This window comes from Sciurus vulgaris, assembly GCF_902686455.1.
Source record: "Sciurus vulgaris genome assembly, chromosome: 6".
Lineage (NCBI taxonomy): Eukaryota > Metazoa > Chordata > Mammalia > Rodentia > Sciuridae > Sciurus > Sciurus vulgaris.
This window is the reverse complement of record NC_136466.1, coordinates 38,937,043-38,948,572: the sequence shown is the minus strand read 5'-3', so window position 1 is coordinate 38,948,572 and position 11,530 is coordinate 38,937,043. Positions and strand designations below refer to the sequence as shown.

General features: G+C 48.2%; 2 protein-coding genes across 18 annotated transcripts in view; one reads left to right on the top strand and one right to left on the bottom strand.

Moving 5' to 3' along the window:
* The first annotated feature begins 73 nt into the window (after positions 1-73).
* On the top strand, positions 74-2,276 carry RAB24 (RAB24, member RAS oncogene family). The gene is made up of 8 exons (XM_079144652.1): positions 74-558; positions 642-710; positions 912-990; positions 1,098-1,165; positions 1,245-1,344; positions 1,559-1,609; positions 1,743-1,805; positions 1,921-2,276. Exons 1-8 carry the CDS (start codon positions 442-444, stop codon positions 1,983-1,985), a joined length of 612 nt encoding a protein of 203 aa, XP_079000778.1. The 5' UTR covers positions 74-441; the 3' UTR covers positions 1,986-2,276.
* A 1,321-nt stretch (positions 2,277-3,597) lies between these two features.
* NSD1 (nuclear receptor binding SET domain protein 1) overlaps positions 3,598-11,530 on the bottom strand; it is a 153,142-nt gene continuing 145,209 nt past the window's right edge. For 16 of the 17 annotated variants that reach the window (XM_079144620.1, XM_079144612.1, XM_079144622.1 and 13 more), the window contains one exon: positions 3,598-9,962. In XM_079144620.1, coding sequence (XP_079000746.1) covers positions 8,353-9,962 — 1,610 coding nt within the window. In that variant the 3' untranslated portion in view covers positions 3,598-8,352. Of the gene's footprint in view, positions 9,963-9,983; positions 10,139-11,530 lie in introns of those variants that run through there. The other variant, XM_079144617.1, reaches the window with a different exon arrangement.

The window sequence follows — 11,530 nt, the reverse complement described above, 5'->3', positions numbered from 1 at the left end:
TCCGGCGCCGCAGCACAGTTTCACCGCTTCCGGCCCGTGCCACGTGACCTGATGACCCCGCCCCCTTCCGCCCCCTCCCGCGGGAGACGCGGTGCTGCGGGTTGGAAAGGGGTTGTGGGAGACCCCAAGTTAGGCTGTGAATCTGGGCCGAATCAGAGACTGGGCAGCAGCGGAGCCCAAGCTGCTCGGGCAGGCGAGGGAGCGAGCGGGAAGGCCAAAGAGTGACGAGCGACTAGCTGCACAGCGGCGCGCGGCGCCTTGGAGGGCGCTGCCCGCGCGCTCCCAGGCCGCCACGGCTCTTGGGTGTCTTGGAGGGACACTCGGCGCCCGGGGCCGATTTGGCCGGGCCATTCACGGGCGCTGTCGAGGTGCGAGGCGCTTGGGGTCGGGGTCTGAGGCTGGACAGAGCGACCCTTACGTGGGTGAGGCTGCCCGGGGAGCATGAGCGGGCAGCGCGTGGACGTCAAGGTGGTTATGTTGGGCAAGGAGTACGTGGGCAAGACAAGCTTGGTGGAACGATACGTGCACGACCGCTTCCTGGTGGGCCCCTATCAGAACGTGAGTGCAACCTCCCGGCCCGGCACGGAGTAGGAAGGAGCCAGCCTGCATCCGCGGCCCTGATCTCTTCCCCTTCGTTGCAGACTATCGGGGCTGCTTTCGTGGCCAAAGTGATGTCGGTTGGAGACCGGACAGTGACTTTGGGTATTTGGGTAAGTCTCGTGGGCATTTGCTATTGGGGAAACCCATTGCTGAGGAGGCCTAAGTCCTGATCCTGGGGGCCTCATAGAGGCCATTCTCTTCTCCAGACCCCAGTTTCCTCATCTGGAAAATGGGGGTCTGGAGGACATTAGGCAGTCTTGGGAAGTAGCCCAGTAACTCAGGCCAGGGTTGAGCTTCCCACTGCCTTTCAGGACACAGCAGGCTCTGAGCGCTATGAGGCCATGAGCAGAATCTACTATCGCGGTGCTAAAGCTGCCATCGTTTGCTACGGTATGGAGGTTCTGGGCTGTTCTTTGAGCGAGGGTTGGGCGACAGGCCGGCTGGCCTCAGAACAGTCCTTGATCCGTGCTTGTGTCTCCTGCATGCTCCATACCAAGACCTCACTGACAGCAGCAGCTTTGAGAGAGCAAAGTTCTGGGTGAAAGAGTTGCGCAGCCTAGAGGAGGTATGTGGCTAGACCTCACCAAAAGACCAGGGGCTGGGACTGTCTGGGGAAGTGATCCTGGTTTTGTCTTCTGCTCCAGGGTTGTCAAATCTACCTGTGTGGCACCAAGAGTGACCTGCTGGAGGAAGACCGGCGCCGCCGCCGTGTGGACTTCCACGATGTCCAGGACTATGCAGACAGTAGCTGCTCCTCAGCTCTTGGGGGATGGGGTGGGGTGGCTGCTTGTGTGGGTTATAAGAAACAGGGACTACCTTGGCTGCCATGGCAAGGTGTGGTGGGAGGGCAAAAAGCCTGAACCTGTGTAGTCTAGGAGACACCTTCAACTGCTAGCATTCCCCTTGTTTCTTTTGACCTAATTCTTGGGCATGAAGTCTTAGTCACTTCTCTTTGCAGATATCAAAGCTCAGCTCTTTGAAACATCCAGCAAGACAGGTCAGAGTGTGGGTGAGTGCCATCCTGGGGCCTCACAGCAGAAGAATGGGTTACCAGAGGAAGGATAAAGCCCAGAGGGCTGGGTCACTGGGAGATCCCAGGGATACTGGCATCAGGCCCTCACTGATCATCCTTTTCCTGCCAGACGAGCTCTTCCAGAAAGTGGCAGAGGATTACGTCAGTGTGGCAGCCTTCCAGGTGATGACAGGTGTGTGCTTCCCCAGCCTTTATGGAGACTTCCTCTAGGCCTCTAGCCCTCTTCATGAGTTACCTGATTCCCCACCACCAGAATGGTGCTGAACTGCCACTTCTCTCTTTGGCAGAGGACAAGGGCGTGGATCTGGCCCAGAAGGCAAATCCCTACTTCTACAGCTGTTGTCATCATTGAGTCACCACTCACCTGGCCTGGGGGAATAAAAGGAACTCCCTAGAGGCACTAGACCCAGCTCTTAAGGGCTTGGGTGGTCCAATGTCTGAGCTACCCCAGGTCCCCATGGCAGCAGAGGTGGCACCTGCCTGTGCTGGCCCGTGGAATGGAGGCAACACTGGGCTTACTGTGGGCATAAGAGGGCTAAGGGCTGATCTGGATCCCAGGCTTCTGCCCTGGACAGCACTTGTGTCTACAGATTATTTAAGTGGCTTTTGATCTGTAAATAAAATCAATGCACTGTGAATCACACTCAGCCCCCTTCCCTGCTGTGTGGACTGGGTGTCAAGACACCTGGTTCTTTCTGGAGCCACCTGGCTGGCCTCATTTCCTGATGACTCCTCACAGTTCTTATTTTCCTTAGGAAACCAAGTAACTTTTGCCTAGGGTTTTCACTGAGACATTGGAGCCCCCCCTTACCACTTTTGTGTACTGGGGACTGAACTCAGAGCCTTGTGCACGTTAGGCAAGGGCTCTACCACTAAGCTGCATCCCTAGCCCTTTCCTTTTGTGGAGGCAAAGTCAGAGGCAGGGGATGGGTCAAGCAAAGCTCACAATTCTTTCTGGGTGCCAAAAGGAACAAAGAGAGCACTTAAGTTGTGTCCAGAGACAAAAGTGTCAGGCACACCTACCTCAATACAGAGGTTACCTCTACTGCATCTGTTATGTCTAGGTGTGTGGTTTAGGCCTAGGACTCAGATCCTGAGATTCCCAGTGACATCCTAATGTGACTTAATGGTAGGAAAGCAATAAGGGTCTGAAAGATAGAAAGGTCTTATGGATCCAGATTCAGATCCAATTTGACTGCTAGTGCAGAAAAGCAACTTAAATCCTCAGCTTGAGTTTTTCATCTGTAAAATGAGATGACTGCTACCTCACTCACTTAATCCTCTACCATTACTGAATATTTTTCAACTCTTCTCCTGAAGGCTTTTTGGTGGAAGAGCAGGGAGTTTAGGACTAGGGAAGGAGAGGCAAACTCCCATGAGTCCCCCAGAGTATCGGGCTTTGGAGGTCCAAATATTTCTGAAGGGTCAGGTGTTACTGTAAACAGGGCTGACACTTCCTGTTCAAACAGGAGTGTATTGCAGCCCTTGCCAGTATTGGAGAAGAAAGAGTGTAGGGGCTTCGCCTTCCAGCTCACCCTTTGCCTTTGCTTTCCTGCCTTCAGGCCTGGGCTGAGACCTTGTAGTACCCAGTACTCTGAAGAGTACTAGAACCTCTGAAGAGATTAGAACAGGATCAGACTCACACTTTGGTTCCACTTCTCTTTTAAAAAAAACCAATTCCTCAAAATACCCTTCCTTCTTGAGTGATGGAGACTTCCTGTAGAGGGAACTGTAACTGACACCAGCCACTCCCCAAAGAAGGAAAAGATGCTTAGGCAGGCAGTGGCACCTGGGAGGAAACTCAGGCCACCCCATTAAGTGCTTGGAGGAAGGGCTCACCTCTGCCATGTCCCCTCCACCCAGGGAACTATCTGTGGGGCTGCCTCCTGCTCTCACCCCAAACCAATTCTTTGTCAGGCTGCATCTCCCCACGGATAATAAAACAAAACACAGGGCAAGGGCCATAAGAGTAAAGTTAAACTTTACTTTACAGTATTTTTTTTTTTCTATATACAAAGAATTACAGTACATGTTTATGGGGACTCCTAGCACAGGGCTCCCCTCTTTTTCACTAGGAGTTCACTTCCATCTGACAATCTGTCGGGGGAAGGGGAAACAGATGGACCTTGGCTGAACCCCCTGCCCCCTCTTCTTAAAAATATAAAGATAGATCTCTTGTCAGCTTGTTTCTTTGCCAAGACCTAGAAAGCTACTTTTCCATGAGCTCCTGTGTGTTGCATTCACCCACCTTCCACATTCGCCTACATGCACACACAGGCAGCGCCACCTCATCCTGAAGACCGCTCTGCCGGCCCTGGAAGCCTAACACACCAGGACTCTGTTCTGCTCCCTGTGTTTGCCCATCCATGAAGCTGTGCTGAAATCCCAAGTTCTACCCCTAGAGCTCCTCAGTAGCCCAATATTCTGAAAGTCATGGGAAGGCAGCTCTAGGGAAAGGAGCAGAGAAAAGTTTAACATGTGCTGCTTTGCTTATGTTGGTAGGAAACATTTCTTCTGAGGTTGTGGTTTTCTAATTAAAATAAACTCTTTCCACTTCCTTAAGAAATAATACCCTTAATCTTCATAAGCAATAGAGGTGTTCCCATGAGAGTGGAAGAGGTAGAGGGGCAGCAGGTAATGGAGGGAGACCCCACACCCAGAGCTCTCTACCAACATGTTCCAGGCAGTGTGGACGGAGGCTATGGACAAGGTGACCCCAGCCCTGAGAAACTCAATGGCCACCTTTATCTGGATACAGGATCTCTTCCACCTCTGGATTGTGCTGGACCACTCCTCCAGGGTTGGGTGCAGGCTTTACTGAGGCACTGCCTTCTCCCGACCTCTCACAGGGCCTCAGAGAAATCTTTCTATGTAAAATTTCTTCCAAACAGGAACCCATTTGGGTTTCTCAAGTCACCAGTCCTTCAACCCTTGGCAGTGCTTATGTATACCATGAAATTAGCACCATCATTACATTTTTTTGTGTGTACAAAGCATTTATCTATTCATACTTAACACTATAGCAACCTCTGGCCCTGCTGCACTGGCCTAGGAAGCTCAGCTGAGAGCTAACTGGCCACAGCCAGTCAAAGCTCCCATAGCAGCTACCTAGCTCTAAATGACCTGGAATGTCTAACACACACGAACAGCTCAAATGTTACTTGGCAGGAAAAGGGCTTGAGGCAGCTCCTTTCCTGCTGTGATCTCAGAGGTTAGGACAATGGGTCCCCTGAACTGATGACAAATCCCACAAGGATGACAAAATCCCAAGTAAAGCCTTAGGAGAAAACCCACTTTTATAGGAGCTGTGGGCAAGACCCATCAAGTTTAGTGCTTTTCTGATTACTTTTCACAGGGAAGCTGCCAGGACTAGACCTCCTTGCCCTTTGGTTTCATCAGGCAACATTAAAATACAACTGGGAGTCCAGCTCCAGTAAGCAGACAGTGCCCAGCCAGGGAGGGTTGCTAGTATACTTCATGCCCTGATGACAATGTGGGGTGGAGGATGTGAAGAATAAAATCTTATCATTAAATGTCAAAGATGAGGATTTGGTTTAGCAGAGGATTGACACAGTGATTTTAGTTAATGTCGAACTCAGTAACTTTAGAGGAAAGCAGATGTCTAAAAATATGGATGCTTTTGTAGCAATAATAGCTATTTTCTGTTAGAAGGGGTTGGCTCCTGCAGGAGGAGCAAATGAGGCTTCGAATGTAAATTTCGAAGTTTCCATAATTACTTTTTTCTGACTTAACAGGGCTTGGAGAGGTATTAGTTTTCTAGCTACCTATGGAGCATTTCCACCTTTGGCTTGCCCCTTGAAAAGGCTTCCTGGCTGCTCACTCATGGGCAGACTCTCTTGAGCTCCTAATTTCCATTTCTTAGCCAAATTCCAAACACCAAAATAACATCCTGCACAAGGATCACAAGTTTCTAAGATAAAAGATTTTCATTTAACTGCCAATTCAAACTCCCTTGAAGAAAGGTCTCACTGCAGACTTTTCCTTAAGCCCAAAATAGGTGCAAGGTCATCCTTTCCCCACCTTCATATACGAGTCATTTCCCAGCAGTTTTGTTGACTGTGCTTCTATGGGATAGTGAGTGCTTCCATGATTTCAACTCTCCACTATCACATGCTGTATCAGTGGGCCCATAAGGCTCAAATTTCTAGTTTCCATTCAACAACCTGAGAGTCTTTCAGTAGCCCTGGACAAAGGCCTGGCTGTCCATCCATTAAGAATTGTCCCCTCCAATCAAGTGCAGAGCTCAAGTTGTTTTCCCAGGCAGCTCTAGAACCAAGCCTCCAGTGAATGGTGGAGAATGGAAAGAACCAAAACAAAACCACAAAGTAGCCAAACACGGCAAGGCCCCTTATCCCTCACTTCCTCCTGTCCTGTGAAACATTTCTAGACAGCTGTAAGTCAATTACCTACCAAAGCCTACTTCAGAGAAGCTAGTTCGGAATCAAACTTCTCCACTTGTAAAATTTTTACATAGCCTGCACGCCCCCCACCCGCCCAAATTCACAGTTTATTTCATGAAACAAAGAGCTACGGTAATTGAACACACAACATAGTGAAAGGATTTTTTTTGACAGTGCAGTGCAGATATCTTTTTCTGATCACAACTACAGATGACAGGAGAGCAACAGGCACAGGACTGGCACCAAGCAAACCTATTCACACAATCTAAGAGATTAGGAAAGGGGCCTACTAGCTGCAGTTATATATTTATTATTCTCACACATGATAAATACTTAATATAGTGAACTTTAATGTTCTGGGTGAATTTTGTTAAAAATATCTTTTTCATGGTTTAAAATTATTTAAAAGAAAATAATATGTTTTACGTTTTCTCTTCCTTTTGAACAAAGAGATTTTCCTCTTTGATGATGTGGGAAGAGAGGATGGAAGGGGAGAACTAGGCAGGTGGAATTCAGAGAAGATTCTGAGATGTAAATGCAGGGATAGGCCCCTAAACTCGGGACAGCCCTGCCCAGCCGCATCCCTCTGCCTGAGTTCAAGTGTCTCAATCCCAGAGACAGACTTTGGGAAATAAAAGTAGATTCTATTTTCAATCTTTATATAAAGCGCAAATGCTTCTATAACTATTATTCCTTCCCCTTGGAAGTGATGGGAATTCAGTAAGAACTTAGGAGAAGGAAACTGGGACAAAAATACAGAATCCTGTTGAGATTGTAAAAGTCATTAACTGAGCAGAAAGGCTGGGAGACATTTGGGCCAGGAGATGGCCTGTTGGCTAAAGCTGCTGGCTGAGTTGGCAAAGCAGAGAGGTAAACATGTTTGGTCTAGGGACAAAGGCAGGGTGGGTGATTGGGAGGGAATTAGCCAAACAGCATTTCCTGTTGGCAGTCAGTGAGCTGGGAGAATGGTAGGGCGGGGTAGCACCAACAGATTTCCCAGCCCTTGGGCCCCAGCTCAGGGCAGCAGTAACAGATAATCAGCAGTTATGAGGAGTCATCTCTTAGACTGGACATTGCTCCACACAACACATCTCTCCAGTCTTAGGGAAGGATTCTGGCTTGCCTTTCAGCTAAGTCAGCAAGCAGGTGATCTCAATAGAGAGCACAGCAATTCTCAGGGAGGTGAAGAAATAGCTCCCTCAATTCAGTTAGGTGGGCAAAGGACTAGGGGAGAACTAATTTTCCATCAGCATCTGGCACCCTTCCTGAAGCTGGTATGTCTATGTAAGAGCTTGCCAGAAATTCCCTACGTCCACTGCCGGAGACTGAAATCTGAAAGCACCTGAGTGTTTGAGGAAATGGGAATGGGGTGGGTTCATGTGAAAGGAGGAAAATTGATAGAAAAGAAAGGTAAGCTTGCCAATTGCCTTCTTCCACTGCTAGAAAGTTACATTCTTGAGTCAAGCTCCCTCTACTAGCTAGCTGCTGCTCCATGTACAAGTTTTCTGACTTTGCACAATGTAGACAGAAGCAGCATAGCTGCACCAGCCAACAGTCCTCTTTGGCCTTGATGTAATACCCTTCCATCTATAGAGAGCTTTGCAGGTACATGCATGCACATACACGCATGCATGTCACAATCAGGAGATACTTGCTCACCACAGCCACAAAGAACATTTCCAAATGAGCATGGAAACCCAGGACCCCTTAGTACTTACTACTGTTTCCTGTCCCAAGGTTCTTGAAACCAGCCTGGAAATCCAGGCAGACAAGTTAGGCTCTCATGGATCAAGTCATGTATCTCTGTATCACCCATCAGTGACTAGCACCTGGCCTAGCATGTTTGAATGCTCAGGAAGTGGCCACTGATTTGAATGAACATCAGTTCCTCCCATGGTTTCTAAGGGTATCCTCCAGAGGGCTCTGTTGGGCTGGGGAATAGCTCTGAGAGCCCATTATACTTTCCAACTTGACCAGCGGAATTGAATTCCATGCTTGACTCCAAAGTGGACTTTTTATTTTAAGTTGACCATGTGTAAAAGTTGGGGGCAAGAGACTCAAGTCTGTCTGTCTCCTTGGCTGGAGCCCACTAGATTTCCATACATGGTTCACACAACCATAAGCCCCCATTGGCTAATGTCACAAGAGTTCTGAGTGTTGAGATATAAGGAAAGAATAACAGTGGAAAAGTGTTGGGGTAGGTCTGTTTTTCAAGGGGCAAAAAGAAAGAAACAAAGATTTCCCTCTCCAAATGGTACCCTGGGGGCAGCTTGTCAGGTTATATAACATTTACTGGTATTATTTCTGTTCTGACTCTGCACACTTATGACTGGAAGGAGCCTGATTAAGAGCTGGAAGTGTATTTTGCTCTGGTTTGGGGTCTTGCCCTCTTCCAAGGGACCAGCAAGTCTGTGCCAATGTCTGTGTGCTTCCAGCAGACCAGCAAGACTGTGCCAGTGTCTGTCCAGCCACTATGGGCCAGAGCCCTGCCCCCGGTGAAGTTTTTCCCAGGGCCCAAGGACTTTGTTCTGTGGTTGCCAACTTCTTCTCTTCAGTGGGGAGGGAGGCTGGGGCCTTCCCAAGAGACCTGAAGGACTGCCCACTCTTGGCAGCAAATCCAGGTAGTTGCTGGCCTCCGGCCGTCTGCTTCACCAGGCCTGGTGATTGGCTGGGAGGCCCTGGGGTCTGCTCAGCCACTACAGGAACTCTTCCTGAGGCCTGAGTTGCTGGCTCATATAAAAAGGCCTTGGCAGGAGGCTGAGAAAGAAGTCTGGCCTGGGTGAGTGATTTAACAGCTTGCCAGGGGTGCTCTGCTTTCCCAGGTGGTTGGAGAAGAGGATCTGACACACTGCCTTTATCCAGAGCTCGTGGCATATGCCCCAGACCTTTGCTGGCAGACCATGAGCTGGATTCCAACACTGGCACCTTCTCATCAGCCTGTGGTGTGATCTCATGAGGAGAAGTAGCCCGCTCCTTCTGGCGAGGAGTTAAGTCTATGAGATCCATCACTAAAGCAGCTCTGTTTTTTGACTGAGTATTCTGGTCCACAGGCCTCAGTGCTTTTTCTTTAGCTACCAGGGTCTGCACCACAGCGGATAGTACTTTCTCAGGAGGTGGAAGTCTCTGGGACAAAGAGGCATGGGATTTGTCTGGGGGCCTGTCAAAAGTTGGGGGTTTAGGACTGCTGGTAACTAGCAGTCTGTCTGGCGGTGGAAGTCTCAGGCCAGTAGGGGCTGGGGCTTTCTCCAGTGAATGGGGCCTTGGGCTGGCAGCACCTATGGATTTATCCAGCCTTGGGTCAGCTGTCCCCAGAGGTCTTTCCAGTGGTTGGGACCTGACTGAGGGTGAGGAGTTTGGGCTGGTCACTGGAGAGGGTTTGTCAGATAGTAGAGGTCTTGGTCCTTCCACTGCTGGTGGCCTGTCCAGTGGCCTCTGGCTGGATACCAAGGACTGGGATTTGGTCCCTGACCCAGCAAGGTCTCTGACCCTATCTAAAAGCTGGGAGCTGGAGTCAGTTCTTTCCAGAGGTCTTTCAGGTAGCAGTGGCCTCTGACAAGTCCCTGCCAGAGCTTTTTTGGAGAGTGGCAGCGTCTGATGGGCATCAGCAGGTGGCTTATCTGACATCTTGGGCCCCTGAGCAGCCATTTCTGATGATTGCTCTGTCAGGTGCGTGCTGGGGCTTGGAGGCATCGGCACTGGGGGAGGCACATACTCACGGATCTCCCCAGGTTCCAGAGGGTTGGGCCCACAGGGGTCATGTTCAGTACAAGACAGACGCCCATCAAGTTTGGAAATGAAAAGCATCCCTTCCCGATGCTGCTTGCAAAAAGAGCTGGGGCACATCTCACAGAAGGAGGCAGCTTCTTTCCCACAGACGTCACACTGGTGCCAAGGGCACTCCCACTTCCCTGAAAACACAGGAGTGAACAAAAGCTTAGGGAAAAGAGATGCATGTGAGATGGGCTATGGCCCCGGGACTGGTACACAGGAGTGACTGCAAAGCCTCCTTCAAGCTGCCACCTCTTCAGGGAATTCATGCCACTCACCTGCCATCACTCCTTCCCCAGAATTTCAGCTTCCTCTTCTGCACAAAACAATACATAAAATAACAGCAATGTATCAAGGTTGAGCAACTAAGCAGCAACTAAATACAAGCAGGAGTAAATCCATATCTCTATGACAACTTCCAACACGGAGAAAAAGAAAAAAACAAAAACAAAAACCAACCAAACCCCAAAGCTCTTCTTAGACATAGTGTTTAGACATTACTTTCAGTTTTGAAAACTCCATTTTTCTAGACAGGTTTTAAATTTTCAACTCAAAGAACAACATCACAGCTATTTATACTCCTGCTTATTAACAGAAATAGGAAAAAGATATACCAATGCAAAAAATGGAAGCAGACTTACCTTTGTTCAATCTAAATCTTGAAACAAACACAAAACTTTGTGCTGTGCAAACAGCAAGTAGAAAAGATTCAAAGCTAACCTGAACTTGCATGCATCTATACTTATTCCCATTTCATAAAACCTGAGAGACTCGATTATGAACAGTGTTTCCACCCCCCAAATAAACTATGCTAGACCTCACTGTTGGCACACAGGCAAGATCACTTCTATCTCAGCCTGTGCTGAGATACCCTGAATAATTGATTCTGAAACAATTCCCTATTTCCACGTCCTAGCACTAATAGGTCAATGCTATGGCCTTGCCCTCATACTACCTCAGTTTCTATTATTTCATTACCTGGCAAATATACACTGAAGAAAAGTCAATTCAAGAACTTGCTCCTCTCACTTCCACCCCAAAGTTTTCCATTTTCTTGTACTTCTTGGAAGCAAGCCAATAGTGATATATAATCGCCTCACCCTAGAATGGATCTCTACTGGTCTTTCTCCTTAAACCTTTAAAATAGCCAATAGGTCCAAATCCCTTAATTTTCAAACACCAAATCACTGCCCAAAGGTTATTAACTTCTTCAACCATAAATTCCTGGGAACAACAAAAAAAAGTCTGAGCAGCTTTATCATGTGTTAATTGTTAATCACATCTTCTTCAAAGAAAAAGTCTATTTTATAAGGCAGGAGGACCCCAGTATAGATTAGTGGGGCATGGATTGGCTAAAGGGGTGTCAAGACATCTCACTGACTGGAACAACATAAAGGCACTTTTGTCTCATTCTATCTTTCTCTGGAAAGATTATATGACTTAGTGGCCTTGGAGTCAGAAAAACTATCTTTCAATTTAGCTCTTTCATCTATTTTTTGTTTCTTGTTTTTTTGGTTTTTGTATTTTTACTTTCTTTTTCTTTGTTGGTGCTGGGGCTCAAACCAGGGCCTTGTATGTGCTAGGTAAGCGCTCTACTACTGAGCCATATCCCCAGCCCTCCATCAACTGTTTAAAACAAGTCATCTCACAAAATGTAAATCTGTTTTCTCATGTGCATTATGAAAGAAAAGCAAATGTAAATGGAAGT